This window comes from Coffea eugenioides, chromosome 8 (genome assembly GCF_003713205.1).
Source record: "Coffea eugenioides isolate CCC68of chromosome 8, Ceug_1.0, whole genome shotgun sequence".
Taxonomy (NCBI): domain Eukaryota; kingdom Viridiplantae; phylum Streptophyta; class Magnoliopsida; order Gentianales; family Rubiaceae; genus Coffea; species Coffea eugenioides.
The window spans coordinates 482,302-508,153 of NC_040042.1; the positions used below are offsets into that span (position 1 = coordinate 482,302).

The window sequence follows — 25,852 nt, forward strand, 5'->3', positions numbered from 1 at the left end:
AGTTACTTTAAAACAATAGAGAAATGAAATTTTACAATAATCAGCATATACAATAGATAAGAAATATGTTACCAGATTCTAAAGCTTCAAGATCCTCCAATTCTTCTTCCACATTCAATTTAGAATCCTCAATGATTTATAAATTATTACTAATTTGATCCCCAAATTTATTCATAATTGAACACATTACTTATGTTCTAATCATTTTGTGGTTTAATTGGCATTTATTTGATCACTTATACCTACAATCCTTAGTCTATGATTTAAGAAACACATAAAAAGTGATTAACTTAAACTAGAATAAACCTTAGACTATACAATGATTGGTGATAATTTATGAATTTATAATTTACAATGACTAATAATAAGCAATATTAGTTAGTAGTTACAATGAATTTATAATTTACACTGATTAATAATAAGTACTATTAGTTACAAACTTACAAATTACAATGACTAGTGATAACTTATATTAGTTACAAACTTATAATTTATTTCAAATCAAAATAAAAACTTATTTACTTACACATGTTATTGTGAAAGTCAATACACTAGTACATTGATTTGCAATTCATATGCATTCACTTACACTGCTAAGTGCTAACTACTTAGCTGTCTTATCTATACTTAAAGTCTTAAGAATTAAGATTAGTGAATAGATAATATGAATTTTTAAGTTAAATATGTAGAGTGCACTAATACTTGCAAGTTAGAGATTACGCATTCAAATATTCAATAATTCAAACATGAATGATGTATCAAATTACCAATATCTAAATTTAATTACTAATTATGTTTATTGTTTAATATTTAGTATTATGCAATATGCATATATGACATATGTGTTAATTATTATCTAATTCTAGTCATGTTACTCATGTATAAAATAATAAGTATTATAGTTATCTTATATTGTTATGTATTACTATATATTTGTATTATTATAGTCATATAACAATTAACAAATACTAAAATAATATATTGTACATTATTATATATTATTATTATTATAAGTACATGATATGATGATAAATTGATAATACCATATACTAATTATTATTAATAGCATTTACCTATATAATATAATAAAGTATTAGTAGTATATACTAATACTAAATAGCATTTATCTATATATTATATAATTTTATATGCAATTTGGTAATTCGAATGCGGTAATGCGGTACCCGATTTCAATTACCGAATTGGAATGCGAAATCGGTTATTACCTAATTCATAATCTCATTACCTATTTCATACCATATTAGAATTCGGTGAATTTGGTACGTACCGAATTTGTACCAAATTACCAAATTCCCGATTTCAAATTACCGAATTGAATTTGAAATCGGTTATGAATTCGGTAAGAACCGAATATGCTCACCCCTAACTGGACCATCCCTAGGCTACACACAACACGAGCCAATCTGCTGACTTCACCATAAGTTTGGCTCCATTGCGAAGGAGAATAAGTTGGTCTTTAAACACCTCCTAGAACCACAATTTTAAGGGCCAACTTAAACAGTTTTCAACTTCAAATCCCACAAATTTGGATTCTGTTAAACGTCTATATTCCACTTATGTTGATATATTTACAAAAAAAGAGCTTACAAGAATCCAAGGGAATACAGTAACAGAAAGGATGAGAGATGAGGAGGCAAACAAAAGGCAGCAAATACTGCACCTTTGGCCACAAGAAAAATAGGGAAAAATAATGAATGTGTTAAACCAAAACCACAGAGAGAGTCATTAAAGGATGGAAGGAGAAAAAGAAAAGGTGGGGAAGAAAACAAAACTTTTTAATGCCTTTTATCGGACGGGTCACCTCAAACAAGCAACGGCATTTGGAATTGTTAAATAGCCATCGGAATCACATGGCCAGACCCATCCCAGAAAAACAACACTACACTGACACCACCCATTATATAAGATCTCTTGATTTTTCCCATGAATTCCAAAGCCCTTCAATTGCCAATTAACTCGTAAATGGGGCAACCCTTTCGTATTGGGACGATACCAGGCTCGCAATAGACAAACAAAGCTGATCAAACAAGAATGTTCCCCCAACTGACCTAAATGATGCATTTGACCTTGATTCAGGAGTGGTTGAACCAGGGGCCAACTGCACCATTCACGTGTCCGTTGCTGTGGATTCCAACACCATTTGGAACGAGGGAAGGTGGCAGTCCAACGGCCATTGGAGGTGGAGTAGCAGGATATAATCCATTATTGTGCGGAAGGGAATGGGGGCTTACAAGAGGACTACCAGCAGGACTTCCTTTGCGCTGCTGAATTGTATGAATCTGTCTCAGTCCATCTTCATGGATGCGTGACAATGTCTCCAACTCTTTCATGGATAAAGCTTCTAAGCCAACACCATATAGAGGTGCATGACGCGACATTTCTTCCTGAAGCGAAGCCTCAAGATGATGAATGTATTGCTGCAAAAACAATGAAGTCCGTTAAGCATTATCTTAAAATCAACTGATAACATATTATCGCCTGCATGTCGACAAAATATAAGATAGCAAAGATAACATTCAATTCCAATATGAATTTCCCCGATTCCGAATTCATTAAAACAGTCAATAGCAAAGAACAAATTCAATTCTGGCATGATCTCTCCTAAAATCCAAATATATACAAATAAACACAGTGAAGATCAAATGAAGCTGCAATTTACAAAATGTGAGAGGATCATGGTAATACATCAAAAACAAGACCAAAACAACCACCAGAATATTTATCCTGATTCCTTTGGCAAAAAAACACACAGACAAACAAAATTGACTTCCAAAAACTTCACTTTACACAATCTGAATGAGGGGCTGGTTAATAGCCAAATAAATCCCAACATTTGTATGCACAATGTCATTCATGGTTATCCAAATTGTCATTTCCAGCAGTTTAAATCAGATTGCTCAATTAGAACAGGGTGCAATCATGACTTCTAAATGATTATGTTGGACAAGAAGTTGACTTCATCATTCATTCAAAGGGAAAAAAGAAGAGAGAAATTCCTCATGAATCCAAAAATAAGTCAACAAAATCAACAAGAACTTCCCTTTTATTGTTATTTAGTTATCATTTGCCTCCTGGAATATATATGTAAGAATGGCCCAAAGTGAGAAAGAAGCCATCAGCCAAATACATTTTAGGAAAGAACTCTAGGAAGAGCAATGCCAAAAGCAAATACCTCACAGGCCTGCAATTTGGATTCCATCCCATCAATATAAGTTTCACATCGAGCAACTTGCTCTTCTTTCTCACGCTTCTCCCCTTCAGTTTGCCCAACAGTTTGTGTCAGCCGGCGAATCTCGTCTTCAAGTGATTGCCTTATTTCTTCACGAGTAACATTCTCTGTGGCATATCGCTTCAGTTCTTCATCAAACCTTTTCCGAGCAGCTTCAGCATTCTTTAACCTCTCGGCCAATGCATTTTTCTCTTTCATAACTCTCTGGAGTACCCACAAGGTTACATCAGAAAAGCATCACTTTAACACTAAATGCCAACTAGAAATTTTGAAGTTACAAACACCAATGAAAACATCCTACTGTTGCCACATGTATACGTAGGTAGAGAGATTTCAGTCACTCTGTTCTCCATTTCTCATGATTGGTTGCACAAAGTATTAGGCAAACAAGTTGTATGCACCATATGTCAAGATACATAAAATTCTTTAATGTCAACAAGTATCTCTGTTTCCAACAGACAAAAGATTCTGCAAAACTAATGCAGTGAACATGCACATACTCTCTGGGCCACAAGACAACGAATCTGCAAATACTGTCAGGGGCCCTGTGCTTCATATTTAGGACTGGAAGCAGAACAAAAACATATACCAGAAAAATTCCTTTTAAACCATGAGCCAAAATCATATAAAAGATCCTCTTTCTAGGTTCAGGCGCTAATGAGTATCATTCCGACAGTTATCGATTTTAGTGTCCTCACTGAACAAACTCTAACATACCTCCCCAGTTTCTTAACTCTTTTTCCCCCCTTTTCTTTACTGTCATTCGTTAATTTCTTCCACACCCATAAGCTAAACCGCTAATGCCAATATAACACCGAGTCAATTAGATAACAGTTACAGAGACAGAAAAACACTAAGTTTTCAGTATGGTCCCCAAGTGAGTGAATGTGTATGCACAATATCCTTTTTGACAAATTTCAACAAATTTGTCACAAACTCCATCAGCTCTTGAGTTAAGAAAGCACAGATACAGAAGATGATATATACACAAACCTTCAACTCATCACGTTTTCGTGATCTCAATTGGGAAAGCTGTGACTCTGCATCATGCAGACGATCCTGAAGAACTTTCTTTTCTGCACTGAGTTTCGCTATTTCATCATCCCGCTCTGAGCGAAGCCACTCCAGTTGACTCTCAACTTCTTGAATCTGTTCAGACAGCTCCTTTCTTTCCCGGGCAAAACGATCAACTTCAGTCTTCAGCTCAGACTGTCATTTCATAAGAAAGTAATAACTTAAAGATATCAATCAGATACGGTAGTAATTACAAGACCAGCAATTAAAACTAGAAAAATACCTTAAGTCGGTTATTGGCAGCCTCTGATTCGCTTAACTTCTGAGACATATGAGCTTTTTCCTTGGCCACACTAGCAAGTTCTGCTTTCTTTTCTTCACGAAGTCGAAGAATTTCATCGTCAGTGGCACAGAGCTGATGCCAAAGAGCCGCCCTATCAACATTTGCAAGTTCAGCAACTTCTCGCATCATGCTCAGAACCGGTCTAACAATTTCTTGCTCCTCACAAACCAAGATCACCAAAATCTCCAAATCCAAGTCTATTTCACGACTACCTTCTGTGCTACTGGTAGCACGATCTACAAGTCTCTTGAGCATCCTCAACCTGTAAGGCTCATCAGTGTACCATTTAAATAATATGGTATAAAGCATCTTTACAAATTCTTTTATGCAGGGATCCTTAGAGAGTGCCAGTGTCTCAGCAAGACCAATAACAGAAGTGAAATCATCCTGTTGAGCCCTCAACTGCTCAATAGTTTCTCCTTCTACAGTTATATCGGAGTGCCCAAAATTTTCAGCTACATATTGAGAGGCCGAATTTAACCGTCTAGAAAGGCGTCTTTCCAAGACCATGGCCATAGACTGAGCTACAATGGCTCCTCTAGCTACAGCTCTCTCAAAAGTCTGGGAAGCTTCAACAGCAAGGCAAGGGATTGATAACATTTCAATAAGAATATATATGTCTGAAAAATAATAATTAGCACGAATAGCTTGTTGATTTACTGCATGCATTCTCTCAGATGTCGCACTTTCACCAAATAAGAACATCCCAGAAGGCATTGCAGAGATATCATCAAGATCATCACTACAATCAATATCTCGCATAATAGCTTCAGCAATATCTGCACAACTATTTACAGTTCGGCTTAAATAATCAAGGACACATGGGGAAACTTCAGTCCCCAAATTTTTTAGCCTAACACGCACTGCTCTCACCTGCAGAGAACACAAATACGATTATTTTGAATACAGAAACAATGGGGTGAGAGAATAAAACTAAGACTATGAATACAAATTTGGTTTGATTGCATACTGCTTGAGAAAGATGTTGGCAATGTAATGCAGCTTTGAAAATAAAATCCACAGTTGCTGCAAGAGGTTCATCATTTGAATCTGCCAAAAGCCCAAATGACTGAAAAAGAACACGTTCCCACACTTCGCTGCTACATTCCAACTGACTAAGTGCACTGAAAACCTGATCAATGAAGATTTGATAAATATTTCTTGATAGAAAAAGTGAAACCAGACAAGCTAAAACCACATCCACATAATACTATGTGGGAAGAACAAGAATTATCATACAGGCAAGCGCAGACTAGTTTCTGCATCTGGATTTCGTAATCGATCTAAAAGAGCACAAGCAGCAAGCGGATGTTCTGAATGTTCAACTAATTTTGGTACCAAAGCAACTAGATCTGGTTGTAGATGCTTTGGTGCTTTATCCAATACAAGAGCTATCTTCTGTGCAGAATGTGGTCTTCTTCTTGGCTCGGGACAACCTTGAGGAACAGCTCCATCAAGTGCTCTCAGAGAGTTCACAATCAACCCAAGAAGCTCCTCAGACTGCTCAGGCCACTTTGTCTGAAATTACAATTTCTTTGATCAGTCTATGCCAGAGAAGGTTAACTATGATGATGTAATCAATCTTTTGATAATTTGGCAATCATACCTTGGAACGCATGGTAGGATTTTCAGAGAAACCACCAGCAGAAGTTTCGGGTGGACAAATAGGTTGTCCAGGAACTGGTTTCCCAAGCACAAAATTTCCATCTACATCTGAGCTTTGCACAGCAGAGGCATTCATGCTCTCATCCAGTGCTGAATCGAATCTGTCATGTAGAGGAAGTTGAGCAGACTCCACTGCTCCATTGCCTCTATCTGATTCAAGTGGAGTAGTTGAACCACTACCATCTAGGGAAGGTTTGGAACTTATTTCAGAGGAATCATCAGCTGTACTTTCTTCCGAAGGTTGGCAACATTCGACCATTATATCCAGAAGTAGATCAATAATTGCTTGTTGCAAAACTTTAACTCCCATCAACAAGTTCATTAGACTGGGGGAAGACTCGTCATTCTTATTTAACTTCTTTCCGTCATTACAGCCAGATATCTTTGTAGGCAGAAGCAAGCGCTTTACTTTAGCAGGATCATCAAGATAAACACGAAGTCCTGTCAGAAACCCAGCAATTGCACCAGCATCGATGAGAAGTTTCTCTCTTAATGTGACCTGTGGCTGCGAAGGATTGTCTCCGTAAGTCAGGTGAAATCCTGCCCTTGAAAGAAGATTTCTGAAAATATCTTCGTCATCTCCACTTATCCCTTCACTATCCTCAGAATCAATCAGTTCATCAGGATCAGTTGTCAGAGCATCCTGGTCATCCTCGGAAGCTAAAACCTGATAAAAGGAACACAAAAACTCAAGCAGGTACCCATAAAAACTTAACCAGATGAATCTGTAATCTAGGCACACAATCACTGAAAGTGCAGAAACATCAAACATTGCAAAATGACTCCAAGATTAATGGTTCCCACAGAAAACCCACAAACTCAGGCAAAACCACTTATTTAACTGTTCCATCCAGCCCCAATCGTCTCAAATCTCACCGGATTGGTCTTATTGAAAAGTAGTCAAACTAAAGGCCTCCATGTTTCTTAGCCGAAACATTGACAAGCACTAATGAAAGCAAGAGCTAATAGTTATTGTAAGCCAATATATATCTTTAAAAATAGTGATCAAGCCATCAAACTGAAAATTCGTTAGGTCAACACCAAACACTTAAACATGATTATATTTCTTCCCCTTGCTTACAAAACAGGGGAGCCATGAAGTTACAGTAAGATTGCTCTAGGACTTGGCTTCCAAATTCAAGAAACAATAATTTGATCTCCAAACAAGGACAAAGTCGTGTATTGACAAATGTCAGATTCATGAATTTTGTCTAGCAGCTAATAACTAAATTAATTCATCGTTTGAGTCTCTATGATGATTGATCTTCAGCAGCTTCCTTATAATTTCAGCCTGTGAATTCTGTATCAAGATTCTTGTTTGGACAGCTAACAGTTTCCACTAAAGCAACTGTTATAGATCATGAGAGAACCACATACAACATCCTCCTCTATAGAAGTAAAAGTTCTATTATGCATCTATAAGTTAGCAAATGACCCAAAGGCACCATCAATTTCTGTCATAGGTGATTACTAACATGCTCAACATGAAGATACTTCACCAAAACCACAAGACATAAACATGCCGAGAGAAGTATTTATAAATATTATTTCCTCACTTTGTTCAGGATACTTTCATTTTTAGCAGATATATCTAACTTGGAGGACAGGAAACAACTTCATACTTGTCATATTTCTTTTTTTCGTCTTGGAGAGAGAATTTAATTTCCTAAAATAGAAGATAAGAATGACTAACCTCTAGGTCTGAAAACTCAAACCAAGGGCAGCAGTCCAAAATTTCACATACAAAGACAACTGTTTCACGCACAAGAAATCCTGCATCTGCTTCCAACATATCTGACACTTTCATAAATTGAAGAACAGAGTTATTCCATGTCTTTGTGCATATAGAGGACTCCTTCCACACAGTTTTTGAAGGGTTTTTTTGGTTTACAATTGCCATTCTGTATCTGACCCAAAAATTCTTTTCAGGGTCAGTGCCAATAGATTGATCACTCTCTAAGTATATACATATGGTGTCAAATGACTCGTATACACCTGCAAACCAAAGGTAAAAGTTTAACATGGAGAACACTTTAATCAGTCAACTTCAGGAACGCCAACAACTATGAATCACAAATCTCAACTGGAAACGAACATCACAAGGAAGTAGAACCCACCAATCCGAAGTTCACATCCACCAGCTTGAAAGAATTTGCTAAATATCTTCCGAGTTTCCATAATTTCTTTGAAGGACATGAAGTTTTCCACCTTCCATGTAAATGAACTTCTTCTTCCAACTTTTTCTGACAAGGGAAGAGTATTTCCTGGCTCACAGTCCTGATCGGTTAAATCCTGAATTACCGATGTCTCTTTCAAAATAAGGACTTCAGCAGAGAAGCTAACAACGTCCTTCTCAAGAAACCCAGAATCTTGATCAAAGAGACTCGTCAGTGTCACAAATTCACGCCAACCCCAGTCCTTTGCAGCCTTGGAGTACCGATTTTGAGATTCCTTTGTGACAGATTTTTCATCCGACTTTTGGTTGAGAACTGATAATCTATGGCTCACAAAGCAACTCCAGTCATTGTTAGTATTTCGGGAATCTGTAACTTCAAGAAATACTGAGAGGTGGCACGGTGGCTGAGACTGCCCTGATGCCACGAAACAGAATAGCAGTATTACACCATTCAGCAAAAGAAGGACAAGACAATATGTCAAAAAGTACAAAGTGAGTTTGTGTACGATGAAAGGTTAATTGTCCTTCAATCAATCACAACCAGGCCAGGCATCAAATAATGTTCAAAGAGAACCCGACTTCTAAATGGAAGAACAAAATTAACAAACTGCAGGATGGAACCTATTAGATATCTCTTCTGTGGGAACACAGGAAGAGGCGGCAGGGATGTGATATGTACAAAATTTTTTTGAGATAAAAATTCAACAGCACCATTCAAAATGAAAAGATCAGGGGCCGTTTGGTAACGTTCATGTTTTCCCGTTTATGTTCTTTAAGACAACTAGAACGAAACACTTGTTCTATTTATTATTATGAACAAATAGAAATATGTTTGGTGCAAGATATAGTTTTACGAATAATTAAAGATAAAAATGTTTGGTTGCCCTTTAATTGTTCTTAGTTTTTCAATCCTTTTCTTTGCTCCCTTCTCCCTTCTTTCAAGAAATTCTTAATCAATGGAAAACATATCTCCAAATCAACCACAATAAACAAAATGCATACCAAAAAAAACACTAATATTAATCATCAAAACCACCTTTATACCCTTGAATCACCAAATTATTAACAATTTGTCCACAATAAGCTCGAAATTAGCACAATTCACCAAATAATTAACCAAAATCAATCCCAAAATGATCAAGAAGTAGTTTACAGATGTCACCAAAATTAGCCAAAAATATAAAAATAATCCCGGAATAAAAAAAATTCACCAAGCAATTGGCCAAAATCAATTCCCAAATTAACCCAATCACCAAATTTCACCAAGTCCAAACCCATAAAATTAGTCCTAAAATTATTGAATCCTCCCAATTGCATGGCAGCACCAAGGGCTCCAGCTTTCTATCCGCATAAACTGATGATAAGGAGATTTGGGAGCTATGAGTATGGGGAAACCAAAACTTCACTTTTGATTCAAAAACACTGTAACATTCCCTTAAGTTGATATACTAAAATCTGCCACAAAGGATGTGAAGGGATTGACTCTTCAATATCTTTATCCACTTTAAAATTGAGCCCTGGAAATCTGAGCCTCGTACAAACAAACTGTGAGTAACACCATAGAAAATGTCTTTTCCTTTTTAAATTTATGTACTGATTCCATTTGATGAAAACACGAAGAAAAGGATTAAAATACTATTCATTAGAATACTATTCACGCGTGTTTTATCATGTTTGTAGAACAAGCCAATAAACCAATTTTGGTGTTTTAGAAACAGGCACATTGTTTCAAAACATTTATCCGTTTACAAAATCAAAAACACCTCTAGCAAATGCTGTTCTTTGTTTGTGTTTGTAAAATTCTCCAAACATAAACAAAAAAGCAGCAAACATAAACATTACCAAATGGCCCCTTAGTTATGGCACTTAAGACTTTGGATCCACGTTCGAGTGTTAATTCAAATGGGACCTGGCTTAGTACCATTTAAAGCATGACAATAATTCATAAAAATATAGCAAAATGCTTACCTCGAGGATAAACAATAAGGCGACAATCCCGGTTGCCAATTTGAAATCTCCTGCTCTTGATGCAAAGCCCAGTGATCTTCCTCTTCTTGAGAAGGTCTTTCAACCTCGTGAAATTCTCAATCTTCCAAGAGAACTTCCCATAATGGCCATCGTTTTTCTTGCTAACAATATTCCCATTTTTGCCAGCATCCTTCCCTGGATTCTTAGAGAAATTATTCTGTTCTTTAATGACATGGAACGATGTGCTGAAAACTGCCATGTCATCCACCAAATACCCTGACTCGGTCCCTATGAAATCTGACATCTTCATATAATCATTCCATCCCAAACTGGTGTTATCTCCACTCTTATTATCGGCTGCAAACCTCCCATATGAGTCCCTATGCATGTGATTAAACCCCGGCTTCTGATTCAACACGGACATCCTAAACAAACACCAGCAACTCCTATCAGAAACCCCTAAACTCTTCTCAGTATCCTTACTCTCCAAGCACATTGACAAATAGTCCACCCCATTCACGGAGCTCTGGTACACACTAATCCTCAAATTACACTCTCCAGCCGGAAAAACCGGGCTCATTATCTTCTGAGTCTTAATCATTTCCTTAAACAAGCTAAAGTTATGAACCTTCCAAGTGAACTTCCCACTCAAGACATCCCCATTGACAACACCAGCAGCCAAATTAGAGGAAGGGTTGGACTGCATATCGTTATTATCCCGCGAGAACGAAATAGATTCGTGTAAGATCAATATATCAGCGGTAACTAAGAGGCAATCATTATTAAACAAAAAGCCGAGCTTAGGTTCCAAGATTGAGTTAGAGGGAGAGAAATCACACCAGCCATGGGATTTCTTCTTGGAGGAGAAGCGGTGCCAGCTGTCGCGGTGGATGGACTTAGTGGGGTCGGAAGGGTGGTCGACGGAGAGGCGGTAGCTGGCGAAACAATCCCATTTGGACGACGTGGTGTTGCGCGGGTCCATGATTTGTAGATAGATGCTGATGTATCCAGGGAGGGCCTGGGAGTCACCTTTAGGGTAGATTAGCAGGCGGCAATCGTAGCCGCCGACCTCGAAGTACTTGCTCCAGAGCGCCCGAGCCTTGACTCTGGGGAAATTAGCGATGGCCCATTTGCAAACGGCGGCGTATTCGCCTCGGCGCTCGACCACCACAGTCTCCGCCGCCGCGGTGGCGCACGTTGCGTCACGGGACGAGGCGGGATCCTCGGCAGCCAACATGGGCTTGTCAAAAGATAAGGAAGATTGGGCCGGAGTCGTCATCGGCGTCGCCGTCGCCGTCGCCGTCGCAGCCGATGAATGGGATGATGAGGCGGATGAAGAGGTGGCGGTTGGGGCCATCTGGGCTTGGTCGGAGGAAGAGGACGACGAGGGGACGGCAGCATCAGTGGAGAGGTGGTGGTGGTGGTGGTGGTGGTGCTTCATTGCTGGTGTCTGTTATGTGTAGGTCTTACGTTTGTGTGATTTTGAGGGAGTAGTTCTTTCTAGGTTTTGTTTTGCGTTGATATTTCTTTAACTTTTTGTCTTATTTTTGTTTTGAAATAAATACGGACCAAATAGGAAATAAATGTGTGCTGGAATGGATGGGGGATTTTGGGGGGGGCGCGGGGAGAAAAGACAGATGTAAGCCTATAGGAGGGAAGGAAGAGGGAGGACTCTTCAGGACTCAGGATGAAGAAAGCGTTTGGGACTATACTACACTGTACTATAGGGAAGTGTAGCTTTTGTTTTCAATTTTTTCATTATTTTTTTTTTTTTGATGCTTGGCTCAAGGATTGATTAATTTGGACCGTCAACAACATTTGTTTTTTTTTTTTTTTTTTTTTACTTTTTTGGGTTTATGTCATAGCATGATGCTGTGGTGGGATGGAGGGGGTGCGTGTGTGAAAGGGCAAGAAGTAACAAACACCAATCACACACACAACAATCCATCATCATGCTTGGCACACACTTTCTTACACAGGTTCTCTCTAGAAAGAAGAGGAGATTTTGATGAAGAGGAGGGGGAGCCAGTGTTGCATTTCCATGATTTCTTTCCTTTTGTTTTCTTATTTTCTATTTTGGGCTGTACTGAAATGGGGTGCCTTATGTTTGGTGCTTTTCCCCTTTTTTTCCTTCCTTTGTATGCATGAATCATGATGAGATGTATCTCATCTTTAGACTATACTTAAACATTTGTTTATACTCTATTTTGGGAAGGGGTGGATTCAAATGGAACCTAGCCGTCATTGGACCAGACCAGATGGTATTTTGGGAAGGGATGGACCTGGAGAGAATTGAACCGCTCTTGGATTAGATGGATGCCTTGTGTATTTTTCGGCGAAATTTTCAAGCAAACCTGAACAAAAATGCATCTCATCTTTAGATTATACTTGAAGTGAACCAAATGGGTGCATTGTGTACTCTCCGGTGAAATTTTCAAGAAAACCTGCATAAAATGCAAGCGAAGCTGAGTTGGTTATTTTGAGATTATACTTGAATATTTGTTTATAGTATTTTATTTAAATGCTGATTCTTTCACATTTTCGCTTGCTATGATATTTTTAAATTCCTCAATTTGTATTGTGAATTGATATTTCCATTTATAAACAGGACATCACAAGTTTTGGATTATACTATTTAAACATTGGGCTCGACTAACAAGTGCAGCCATGCACTTGTTAAGATAGGTGCAAGTGTTAATTTTGTATGAAAGTAAAATTAATTTGATAAAGTATTTAAATATAGAAAGATAGTGAATGTGAGTGTATATATTCACGTGATAAATTAAGTGTGATTTAAGCGTGTTAACGATAGCCCTCAAAGCACTTGTTAGAAAATCGTAACGTTTGATTCTTTTACATTTTCACTTGATTTTTTCCCCTAGAGATTCCATAATACAGTATTTATATCGTGAGTTGATACAATCACTTGTAGACCAAAATCATAGGATTTTTTCTTTTATATTAGCTTACAATCTAATAAGCTATATTTATTCAAAAAATAAAAGAAAAAATCATTCAAAACGTCCATCACATTTTGCAGAATGACTTTTTTCGTCTCTTACTTTTAAGAGTGTAATTTTACGTCCCTTACAAATTCACATTAATCAAATTTGGTCCCTACCTATGTTTTCGGCTAGTTTTTTATCTGAATCCACCATGTGCCTTGTACGTGATCATTTTTTAAAGGCAAAATTGTCAAATCAAATTTCGCATAATTCGATTTTTTCGTCCCTCACATTTTACAAAATGAAATTTTTCGTACTTGACATTTCAAAAAATGAATTTTTTCATCCCTCACTTTTCACAAAATTAATTTTTTCATCTTTCATTAATCATGTGTATAATAGTTTCTTTTTTTTTTTTAAACCCATGATGTATGTATCTATTTGATTTCATTTGAACAGTATGAATATCATGTAATATATATATATATATATATTTGTAAGGTTATCAACAATTACTAAGGTAAGGTTACATGATTACAGATTCCTAAGGTTATCAGAAGTAATTACATGGAGTTATATTGCAATTACTAAGATTACCAGTAATTACAAATTCCTCTTTAACCACATGCGCCAAACAACCATGTGATGCGCGGGCATTCATTCTCTAGTGTGTATATATATATATATAAGTTTTAAAAAATAAGAAAAGACTGCCGTACACATAATCAATGAGGGATAACAAACTTTCATTTTGCAGAATGTGAGGGATGAAAAAATTTATTTTGTAAAATGTGAGGGACGAAAAATTCATTGTGTAAAATGTGTGGGACTATGGATCAAATTATGTGAAATGTGTTTGACAATTTTACCCTTAAAAATAATCATGTGCAAAGCACGTGATAGATTCCGACCAAAAACTAATCGAAAACCTAGATAGAGATTAAATTTGATCAATGTAAATTTGTAAGGGACATAAAATTATACTTTTAAAAGCGAAGAATGAAAAAAGTTATTTTACAAACTGTGAGGAGCATTTTGAACGATTTTCCAAAAAAAAAAAAAAGAGTCTAATAAGCTACATATATGTAAAATAATTCCTTCTTTATCATAAGAGATTGAGATAAGCTCCCACACAGCTAATAAAAAAAAAAGGATAAGTCCCTTTAAAAATTGAGACAATATCCTCACCTCTAACTTGCGTACTTTCTACCTAAGAGAAATTTGCAATTTGCACCAAGTCTACACAAAAGAGTCCAAAAAAAAAAAAAAAAAGGTCTACCCAAAAGAATCTGCAACTCTATTGCAGCAACTTTTAACCACTTGTCAAATGTCACGGAGTATGTATTACTAGATTAGACAAAATGTGTGTGGTATGGTGTACTTCTACATCATCACTCAAGTCATTAAACCGGAAATTCACCTCACAAAACGTTGCAGAATCAAGAAAACTGTAAAAAGCCGTGGTTTTCTCCACTAAATTACGTACTTTCCGTCCCACTTGAATTATAAGTACGAACTCCCGTACGAAAAATTGCCAGACCAAACTCACGTACGAAAAAGGTCAAATACATAAGTTTGAAAATTGCCAGACAAATCCAAATAAGCTAATGTATCATGCTCCGCGCTGACTGCTACAATTAACCTTCCCTGAATTGGCAAATTCCCAAATCCCACCACCCCTACCATCCTCTCTCGTCCCACCACCGCCACCACCTGTCTCTCACCTGTCTCTCAGAGGACTCCCGGGATTTCACTTTCTTTCCCTAATTAATTTCCGGGTATTAATTGAACAGTAGTACTTCGTTTGCTACTGATGCAAATCCAATGAGGTCAGAATGTTCAGATGGATTATTTGCTCATCAGTTGGCAGTTCCATTGACTGCTGTTTGTAGATTGAATGCTGCCGCTTTGGCAACCCCTTTTTTTCTTCTCATTCTATAAGGTCAGTGCAAACTAAATTTACTCTTGTGAAAATTGACTTTTTAATTTTTTTTTTCTGTTTGGCGGAGAAACTGGGTTTGGATTGAAACAAGATTTGCTTGGATTAAATTCCAAACTTTTGGATTTCTTGCAGTGTTTGAGTTACTGAGTCAAATGATTATTGGGTTTAGCAAAGCATTCATACTTGTTGGACTTGATTGCTATTTTCATCAAACCAGGTAGCAATTCTAAAGCCCTCTTAGCACGTTATATCTACTTTGATGTGAAGACGAGCTTTTGATGTAGCTGCATTTTGCACTCTTTGCTTACGGTTTTAAGGGTGTCCTTTATTTATTTATTTATTTTTTGCCACCTTTAATCGCCTATTGCTTCATGTTTACTGTGTTAGGTTTGGTTTTGCAGTTAACATGCTTCTACATTACACCGTATCTTTGTTGAAGACAACAGAATGTTGATTCTTTCTTTTTTCTCGACCTTTCATTTTTTTTATTTAGCCTTTTCATTATTTGAAACCTTTATGAGTTCCTCTGTTTCCCTGCTTTTACAGATGGAAGTTGTTTGCCTCAACAGTGAGCCAGCCTTCAATGAAGGTGATGAATATGAGCATGAAGGAGATTGTGCCTCGGGGGAAAATGCGGATGAACTGTGTGCAGCGCCGCACTTGAAAAGGGAGCCCCCACCACCCACAGTTGGTTTGGAGTTTGACTCTTTTGATGAAGCTTATGATTTCTATAATGGCTATGCCAAGGATCAAGGATTTGGCATTCGAGTGAGCAATTCGTGGTTTAGATCCAAAAGGAAAGAGCGTTACAGAGCGAAACTCAGTTGCAGTAGTGCAGGTTTCAAGAAAAAAAGTGAAGCAAACAATCCTAGACCAGAGACAAGAACTGGTTGTCCTGCAATGATAGTCATTAAGCTTGTTGACTCTAAAAGGTGGAGAATCGTTGAAGTTGAGCTTCAACACAATCATTTAGTGAGCCCTGAAATCAAACGCTTTTATAAGTCACACAAGAAAATGATTCTTGCCGCCCAGAAATCACAGCAAGCTGAACCCGTTAAAGAAATACATACTATTAAGTTATACAGGACTTCAGTTATCAATGCAGCGCCCAATGGGTACTCCAAAGTTAAGGAAAGAGATGTTAGGCATCCTACAGATCACTCAAAGCATTTGGAACTTAAAGAAGGGGATGCACATGCAGTCTACAACTACTTCTGCCGCATGAAGTTGACGAATCCAAATTTCTTTTATTTAATGGATCTTGATGATGAAGGACGGTTGAAAAACATTTTCTGGGCTGATGCTAGGTCCAGAAGTGCTTATATTTACTTTTCTGACGCAATTGCAATTGACACAACTTGCTTGACTAATAAGTATGAGTTGCCTTTGGTTTCTTTTGTGGGAGTAAACCACCATGGGCAGTCTGTCTTATTGGGATGTGGTTTTCTTGGGCACGAGTCAGTTGAGTACTTCGTTTGGATGTTCAGGTCATGGCTGACATGTATGTTAGGCAGGCATCCACAAGTTATCCTCACTGATCAGTCAAAATCCTTGCAGATGGCCATCTCTGAGGTATTTCCTGGGACTCGTCATTGTTATTGTCTGTCATATATCATGCAGCGTGTTCCTGAGAAATTGGGTGGACTGAGGGGATATGAAGCTATCAGGAAGCAACTGAATCAAGCGGTATATAATTCTATGAAGATAGCTGAGTTTGAAACTGCCTGGGGTAGCATGGTCGGTCAGCATGGGCTTGGGGAGAATAAATGGCTACAATCATTACATGAAGATCGACAAAGATGGGTGCCAGTGTACTTAAAAGACACTTCTTTTGTTGGAATGATCCCTGTTAAAGAAAATGAGGTTTCAAAACCTTTGTTTGATGGCTATGTTCACAAACACACATCGTTCAAGGAATTTCTGGATAAGTATGACCTTGCACTGCAAAGAAAGCTGATGAAAGAAGCTACAGGTGATACAGAGTCCAGAAATTGCAGCTTTGAGTTGAGAACAAAATGTAATTTTGAGTTGCAGCTCTCCAAGGTGTACACCAAGCAAATTTTTGAAAAGTTCCAGATTGAAGTTGAAGGGATGTACTCTTGCTTCAACACAAGGCAAGTCAACATCAATGGGCCTATAATAACATTTGCTGTTAAAGAACGAGTTGAAGTAGAAGAAAGTGAAAAGGAGGTTAGGCAGTACGAGGTTCTGTATGAGACAACTAACATGGAAATAAGGTGTATTTGCAGCTTGTTTAATTTCAGAGGTTACTTGTGCAGACATGCATTGAATGTCTTCAACTATAATGGTGTGGAAGAAATCCCATCTCAGTACATCCTACCACGCTGGAGCAAAGATTACAAACGCAGGTTTCCTCTAGATCCTTTCCCCAACGACGTTGATGTGAATGACTATGTGCTTAGGTATAATCATCTACTTAGCCGTGCTATTCAAGTCATTGAAGAAGGGGCGCAATCTCGGGAATGCTGGAAGGCTTCCTTACAAGGATTGGAAGAGTTATGTAGGAAATTCGCTCTTGAAAATGTTGATGAGGTTTATTTATAACCATTAACTTCATTTTTTTGGGGGGGTTTTTGGTCTCAACTGTTCTTGCACATATGTATAGGTGTACATATACTCCATATCCTTGTCATCCACATTTGCATTATTCCAGTGTCTGTGTAGACAAGACTGAGCTCTCAATTTATCCAGATTGGCCAATACGAAGCTAGAAATTGTCTAATTACCAATTTTCTGTCATTAACAACCTACTGTTTGACAACTTTACTCCCCTGCTTCCTCACCAATCATCTCTTCTGGTTTTCCTAATACCTAAGGTGCAAAAACTTGGAACATCCACGCTAGTTAATCCGATTTGATGAGAACCATTCACTCGCAGAAGTTGTTCAGGGTTCCAATCCACAAAAATCCCATGGCTTGGGGTTCTGGATGCTGGCGCTACTTCATTCAGTTCTGTTCCAGTTAAGAATAGTTTTTTGACATGGGCATTAGCTCTCAAGCTCATCAAAGCGAAGGGTGGCTGTTATTTCCATTGAAAATGCATGTCTTACCATACATTTTGAAGCTAAGCTTGTTCAATTGTGAATTTTGATGAGACTCATCGAAGCACGAATTTTACAGTATGTTACTTCGTTTTTGAATGCACAGGTTTCTGGCTGATAAGATTACAAGTGGTGAACTGTAAGAATGAAACTGCAATAGTTAGGGAACGTTCACATCCTGTATCCCAAAGCAGAAGTAGGTGCAAACTTATCAAGCGTGGCACCAAGTGATAAACAGGAGCAGGAGCAACTCACTTTGGCATTCAGTTCTGCAACTGTTACGCATGGAGGAAACGGTTGTCATTTGCATTGAAAGTATACCGTTTCACAACCTTGAAGTTCTGGTTGTGATAAATGGCAAACTAAACTTCAAGTTATAACTTAAAAAGTATCTTAACTACTAACATATTTAATCTAAACCTGGATGATAATCAATTATTTGATGGTAATGATATCCACTAATCTCAAACAAAACCACTATCAAAGATCAATGTGCGACTCAAGTAAAACATTTACCTTCAACGATCACTACTCTCTAATCAAATTGATTCCAAAGTGATGGAAATATCTTAAGGTCTGAATTGTTACAAGAGGATATTAAGGGGGTGAAACTATATTGGCCCCAGAATTACTCAAAGAAAATTTGCAGGGACTCCATTAAGATTGTAGAAATAATTAAAATTTTGAAAGATATTATGCTTGTGGCTCGACATCCTGCATTGTCACTTTTTCCTCTAGTCTCAGCCACAGTAAAAGAGCAAAAGAAAAAGAAGCAATAAAGACAAATTAAAGTCCAACAATTCTTATAAAAATCACATATCACACTCAGCTTAAAAAACTAAAAATGATCTCCATTCAGCATATTGAACATTGGACTGGCTTAACCATACAGTGGAAGACAACAACAGATGGAGAATGCTTCCCTATAAACACTATAAACATATGCCACTCAGCTTACCTCCAGTCCTATCTGGTTTTCTACATCAAAGATAGTTGTGGAGTGAAAATGAAAAGCAAAAGAATAACTTACTCCTTTTACATATCGACAACTTAAACCAAGTATCAAAGCTGCATAATAAGTTACACTTTGACGTAACAGGTAGCTATATGCAAGAGAAAAAGATATTCTCACAAACAAATCTGAGCGACACTCCTGAGAGACTGAGGTACCAAAAAAACACCATGTGCCAATGATGGAGAGGAACCAAAGGAAGGGCAAATAACTCTCACTTGATGCTGTAACTCACTTCAGACAAGTAGGAAGAGTAAGCCCATGGCAAACAAAGGCCAAAACAACATAAATTACCACAAGGAGGAGAAGGATTAGTGCAATCCTGCAAAGAGTTCCACATTTTATTAGGGCTAGCAATATAGAAAGAACATACAGAGTTGCAACTTAATCCAGATAATGCCTATGCGATAAATAGGAGGTTCTTAATTAACCAGATTAAACAACATTCGAAAAACATATGCGATCAAATATTAGGTGTGCGGGTGTGCGACGTGAAGGGTGAAAGAGAAGCATATAAACTATGTTTTTCAGGTATTTTATGCTAATTTTCAGTGTATGCGACGGTGAAGAGTGAAAGAGAAGCATATAAACTCATTTGCTGTTGAATGTCTCAGGAACACATTGATTTTTAGCATCTATGCTAAAACTATAACTATGCATATCTAAACTAGCAAACCCAAATGTACTTCACTCCGTGAAAAAGGTGCAAGCACTAAAAACCAGCCAGCTGCATAACCATAACCACTACAACCGAGTCTCAAGCCACACCACCCATGTCCTAAGGCTCAGCTCCATACTACTCTTATTCTTTGCACCTTCCTTCAACAGATTCCACATACATTTGCTAAGCAATTCTAGAACCAACACGAAAAGCACTTGGGAGGGAAAGGGGGAAGGATCTAAGTTCCCACCTCTCAAAGATAGCCTCAAATCATGTCAAAAAGTCCATTTCAGATTCAATTGCATTAAGTGAAGGAAACCAGGCTAAGTGCAATCGTGGCTTTATTACCATTAGAAACTCCAAAAGAAATGCAACAATTAGATAAAAAGGAAAAAATCATACTGCTATCAATTCCAAGCCAATGAAAAAAATTCGGATCTAGACACCCCACCCCCAAAATAAAAAGGGATGCAGTCTCCCGATGGATGGCAGTGAGTATCTTCATGCAAATGCTACAGCAAGCAATGGAGTTCAGATGGAGAAACATACGTGAGCTTGACATTTCTCCACCACACGGTGCTTCGGAAACGGCGAGCCTGCTTCCTGAAGCGGAAAGTGTTTCCTTGCATATTGGCAGTTTTATCAACTAACAATTCCAAACGATCACCTCTCTCCAAAACTTTATCAATATTCTCGATCATAACATTTCGCACCTGTTAAACAACATGATGTCAGTATAGAATATCCAACTTCTATCTTCAACACAAACCTTAATTTCTTTTACGTTGACTTCCATTTGAAACTGTACAGAAATTAGAAACGACACCACTTTAATGCAGCATAAAATAGGAAGCTTTTCAGAGTAAAGCAGTATCATAAGACAGATTAACAAGGCCAAATCAACAAGCTACCAAGTAACATCAAGAGCGAATTTTAGATGACATTGTTTCGAATCAAGCCAAAGTAGAATTATAAGAACTCAATTCTGCATGGCAGGAGCGTCATTTTTGGAAAACAGTTGTACTAGTAGTTATTCAATGGAATTCTGTCTACGCTTCTTTAAAAATCTTCAAAGGGTACATCATATTTGTATCTTCAATCACAACGAAAGAGTATAATGGTGTGAGAAGAATTATAATGAAACATATTTCTTTATTTTTAATATGACTGTAGCTCAAAAATTCTTTTGTCCATTCCCATAAATTTAATTTTTTCATACTAGCAAGACATAAAAACCAGAAAATTATTGTTAAATTATCAAATCTAACATGAAAGTACCAACAGAAATCATCCATATGCATTTACATTATGAAGTCCATCGCCTCGTTTTATTACACGGAACATATTATCTTTGGAATGTGACATCTTTACATTGAAGAATTTCTATTTGGACCAGTTAAAGTACACTAAAATCTGTAGCTGCATCAGGAGGGCGATTCTACAACTCATTCATACAGTAGCTGCAAAGTCAGAGTATTATCATGTTGAAGCTACAGAGCCATTACTACCTTAAAGCAGGAGGAAATTCATCTCAAATGATATATAAAAGTTCAAATGATATACAAAAGTAGAAGTGCAAAAGAACATCCATTACAACAGAATGCTGGTTAAGTAGTATTATGTCACCAACACTCAAAAGCTGCAAGTGGATGAGAAAAAAGTAAAGATAGCAAGAAGAGAAAGAAGAAGAATAAGACCTGATTAAAGAATAGAGGAAATGTATTAGAATCACAAACATTTGAAACTCACCTGACTCATTTCACCTTTTAGCCGGTTTATCCTGTCTGCATTTGGATCATGTGAATAGTACTCCATCTGCTGGCTAAGAACTCTGGAAAATTCATCATTCATGGCATAAGGTTGAGCAGATAACACAGCTCTGCCATAGGTCCTCACAAATCTCTGATGAATTTCTTCAAGGAAAGCAAAAGGGATCCTCCCTGTAGGAATATCAAGGGTAGGACGTTTTACTTTGCAAATGAACAATTTTCATCAGCTAAGAGCAACCATATGTTTGGTAATTAAAAGAAATTTTTAACATTGCAGGTATAATGCAAATTCCCATAATATTTTGACATTGGACATTAAGAACATTTTGGATCAAATTAATACTCCTAAAAATAATAAACAATTGTACATGTACTCCTCAGTGTGGACAGGCCCAACTAGCAAAACTATGCATGCTAAATATAGCAAAATTAGCAAAAGATGAACTGTTTGTGCAAGCTCGAATTATACCATGTGAACAAGCTCAAAGCCAAGAAAGTTTACATTGCTTCTTTACAAACATCTAAAGAACACGTATTAAGGAAACAGCAGCAAGACAAGCATCCAAGTTTCAAGGAAGCACAAATAACGTCACCAAAACTTGACGTCCAAAAACTACTAGTAAGCAGTCAAATGATGGGAAATTAAAAGAAGAAACCTTTAAGAAGCTCAAGCTAAACGCTTAAGGCCCTATTGAGGAAAAGACACAGAATCTTTACATTATTACATATTTGAGGTCGTATGCAGTAAAAACCCATACCCATAAATGAGACTAGCATTCAAGCTGGCAGCTATCAAGAAATATCCATTTACCTAGCAATTCAATCAAAGGATTCCTAAGTACAGCAAAATATTTACTCCGAAATCAATCGAATCTCTAACATATGTGCCAAAAGATCAGCTTATTTCCTTAGATCACACCATCTTTGTCATTTCGTATTCTGAAGGCTATCAGATATCAATCAAGTTAATGATATGAATCTACCCATGTTCAGGAAACGGAAGATATGGAAAATATCAGCAAGGCAAAAAAGTCGCAATTTTGAGGATGAAAAATCTAAAATCTTTCCCTTTTCCTAGAAGAAGCAAAGATTGATTGAGAAGAAGTGGAGAGGGGAAAGAAGGGCATACGTCCGGCGACGTCGTCGGCCATACAGAGAACGGTGAGGCCATCGGTGCGTTTGACGTGGAAAATATAGCGATCTTGAGAATAGGAAACATTGGTGTCGTTATTGCCGGGGATTTTGTCGAGAATCTGCCTGGCGATGGAGTTGGCATTGGTGGAGGTGGCGCTGAATTCCGCCAACACCACCGATCCCCTCGCCACCAGCGCGTACAGTATCGCCATCCCTTTTACTGGCCACCCACGGACTCCTTTTCTCTTTCCCTCTCAACTAGCCCAACCCCAATTGTGCAACTGTAAGCTAATATCTAGGGGAAAAAATGGAGGGGGGAAAAAATCCTCCTTTTCTCTCTCTTATGCTTTAAGGGCCTAAGGTGACTAATTAGTCGAGTGATTGGATCCCATGAATCAGCATGATTGATTGAGTTGAGCTCCCTCTTGTTCTTCTATAATATTCAAATTGGAATTGGATAATGATTACTATATGCCACAGGATGTGATTATTTAGTTAATGCTATACGAGAACTAGTAGTAGTTCTCCATGTTCTTCTATAATATTCAAATTATTTAGTGTCCATGCTCCATAGGCGTGCGGCCAACAAGGAAGGATTCATTTGGCGGAGTTGAACTTTCTAAGTTTCAATTTTAGAAGATTTTTCAAGTTTCAACTTTTGGCGATTTGGGAGAAATCATATCCTTGTTCATCCAACATAAGGTAAACTTCTTGTGCTAATGGATTAAGAGTTTTTTTTTTTTTGGGTGGAAAAAAAGTGTGTTGAATTTGATTCTAATTAACTTCTTCCTTTATAACCAATTTATAAGTAACTTATTAAATTTTAGGAAAAATCGTTTGAAACGTGTCTCAAATTTTACAAAATAATGTTTTAGTCTCTCATTTTTTAAAGGGTAATTTTATTTTCCTTTCAAATTTATAGTATTTATCAAATTTGGTCCCTACCTAAATTTTCGACTAACTTTTGATCGGAATCCATCACATGCCTATAGGTGATCATTTTTTTAGGAACAAAATTGTCAAATCACATTTCACATAATCTGATATATAGTTCCTCATATTTTACAAAATGAAATTTTTGTCCCTCGTTGATCATGTGTACGAATCTTTTTTCTTGTTTTTTGAAAATTTATGTATATGTCTATTTCATTTTATCTGAATAGTAGGAATAACACGTAATATATCTCTATTTAATTTCATCAAAAACAAGTGAATCGCAGTTGTAGGTAAATTCAAACAGATATATATTACATGCTATTCGTACGAAAAAATTTATTTTATAAAATGTGAGGGATTATAGATCGAATTATGTGAAATGTAATTTGCTAATTTTGTCCCTAAAAAATGATCACATGCAAAGCGTGCGGTGGATTTCGATAAAAAAAAAATTTATTCAAAAAATTTAGATAGAGATCAAATTTGATTAATGTGAGTTTGTAAATGAGGTAAAATTACACATTTAAAAGTGAGAGACAAAAAATTATTTTATAAATGTGAGAAACGTTTTAAATGATTTTTCCTAAAATTTTTGCTCAACGCTTTCACATTCTCAAGCTGACGGTGAGACTACTCAAATATACGATCTCTATTGAGATTTTGATCTGCCTTTTTCCAGCATAAATGATGCTTCGTCGTTCTTCGCATATCCTTATCCTTATACTATATAAGAATGAGTTAGAACTTGAATTTCAACCGCAAGGGTGGAGTTTTTTTGGAAATGTGAGAGTGTTTGGAGTGCAATTAGAGTATTGAATATGAGTCATTATAACTAATTTAGTTTTGTTGTAATTACTTGGATGTCCTTTTAAACATTTAAAGCCAGGGGTAAGTTTGATATGTGACAGTGTTTGATATCCGATTAAACATTGGGTACAACTGAATTCAGCTTGTGTTTTAGTGAAATTACATGAAAGCCCTTCTAATCATTTAATTGTATTAACATCTAAGTCTTTTAATTTCTTAAAGCCTTTCTCATCAGTTATTTGCAAAGTTATGATATATAGATGTTAAGACACAATTAATGTCAATTAGTAGAGAAGTCTGGTTTCTCGACCGTTACCATAGTAACCCCCATCTATTCAAATTCAGTTCATTTACTTATAGGTTTTGTTCCAACACAATCATACAGTATATTGAATTCGGATGTTGCTACATTAGCTACTCCTCTTCTCCATTTTGCAACACCTTTTTCAATAGGTATGTTTTTTTTAACCAATCTACTTTTTGGTTGTAAAAAATCTGTAATATTGCAAGTTGTATGTGCAATAAATTTTTAGTGTTTTAATTCAATTGTCCATGTTAGACAAGCTTGATACGTAAGAGACCACATTTGTTAATTGTTATTTATGGTTTAAAATAAGTTTATCATCATAAATTTTCTCATTTATAGATTGCATCTACTTCTTTTGTTGTTTTAACTATTAGTTAGGATAATTTCAAATCGTTTGCTACTTTATTGACTATTTCATTTAGACAATTTTTCACTTCATCTGATTTGCCAATATGTTTATCTATCTACTTAAAACTATTTGGCTAATAATCTAAAGTATGTACCTCATTACTTTTAATTGTTTTCTTGAATTGAGTGGATTAGGATGCTTTAGTACTTTTTTGAGGTAATTATTCCTTTAAATTAGCATGTTAGTTGTTGTATATCTTTGCAACTAATACAAAACTGATATTTCATGATTATAACCCCTATCGAGAAGGAGATGCTTTGCTATATGTTCTAAATCATACAATAAATTATAATTAATTGCTTGCTCAATGTGAAGGCCTCGTGATGATATATGTCATTGGAATCAATATAAATTCAAGAATTTGGCTTGCAAGAACCGAAATTCCACTAGCAATGATTTCTTCAAGTATGCTAATTGTTCAAATCTCACTCATATGACAAGATAATGTGGTG

The 25,852-nt window shown here is 36.7% G+C and overlaps 3 protein-coding genes across 4 annotated transcripts; 1 reads left to right on the forward strand and 2 right to left on the reverse strand.

Annotated features, from left to right (window-relative positions):
- Positions 1-1,522: 1,522 nt before the first annotated feature.
- LOC113779408 lies at positions 1,523-12,045 on the reverse strand. Its single transcript, XM_027324979.1, has 10 exons — positions 10,417-12,045; positions 8,390-8,863; positions 7,966-8,267; positions 6,214-6,939; positions 5,847-6,125; positions 5,578-5,739; positions 4,548-5,480; positions 4,244-4,459; positions 3,194-3,454; positions 1,523-2,438 (listed from the first exon to the last, which is right to left on the reverse strand). The coding sequence occupies exons 1-10, from the start codon at positions 11,855-11,857 to the stop codon at positions 2,094-2,096; spliced, it is 5,139 nt and encodes a 1,712-aa protein (XP_027180780.1). The 5' UTR covers positions 11,858-12,045; the 3' UTR covers positions 1,523-2,093.
- A 2,953-nt stretch (positions 12,046-14,998) lies between these two features.
- On the forward strand, positions 14,999-18,083 carry LOC113780972 (protein FAR1-RELATED SEQUENCE 6-like). Of its 2 annotated transcripts, XM_027326771.1 has the most exons (3): positions 14,999-15,303; positions 15,436-15,520; positions 15,850-18,083. In XM_027326771.1, exon 3 carries the CDS (start codon positions 15,850-15,852, stop codon positions 17,866-17,868), a length of 2,019 nt encoding a protein of 672 aa, XP_027182572.1. In that variant the 5' UTR covers positions 14,999-15,303; positions 15,436-15,520; the 3' UTR covers positions 17,869-18,083. The 2 variants fall into 2 exon arrangements, with proteins under 2 accessions (XP_027182572.1, XP_027182571.1); XM_027326770.1 differs by lacking the exon at positions 15,436-15,520.
- Positions 18,084-19,165: 1,082 nt separating this feature from the next.
- LOC113779326 (vesicle-associated membrane protein 711) lies at positions 19,166-23,443 on the reverse strand. The gene is made up of 4 exons (XM_027324879.1): positions 22,937-23,443; positions 21,788-21,978; positions 20,588-20,751; positions 19,166-19,699 (listed from the first exon to the last, which is right to left on the reverse strand). Exons 1-4 carry the CDS (start codon positions 23,151-23,153, stop codon positions 19,609-19,611), a joined length of 663 nt encoding a protein of 220 aa, XP_027180680.1. The 5' UTR covers positions 23,154-23,443; the 3' UTR covers positions 19,166-19,608.
- Positions 23,444-25,852: the final 2,409 nt, after the last annotated feature.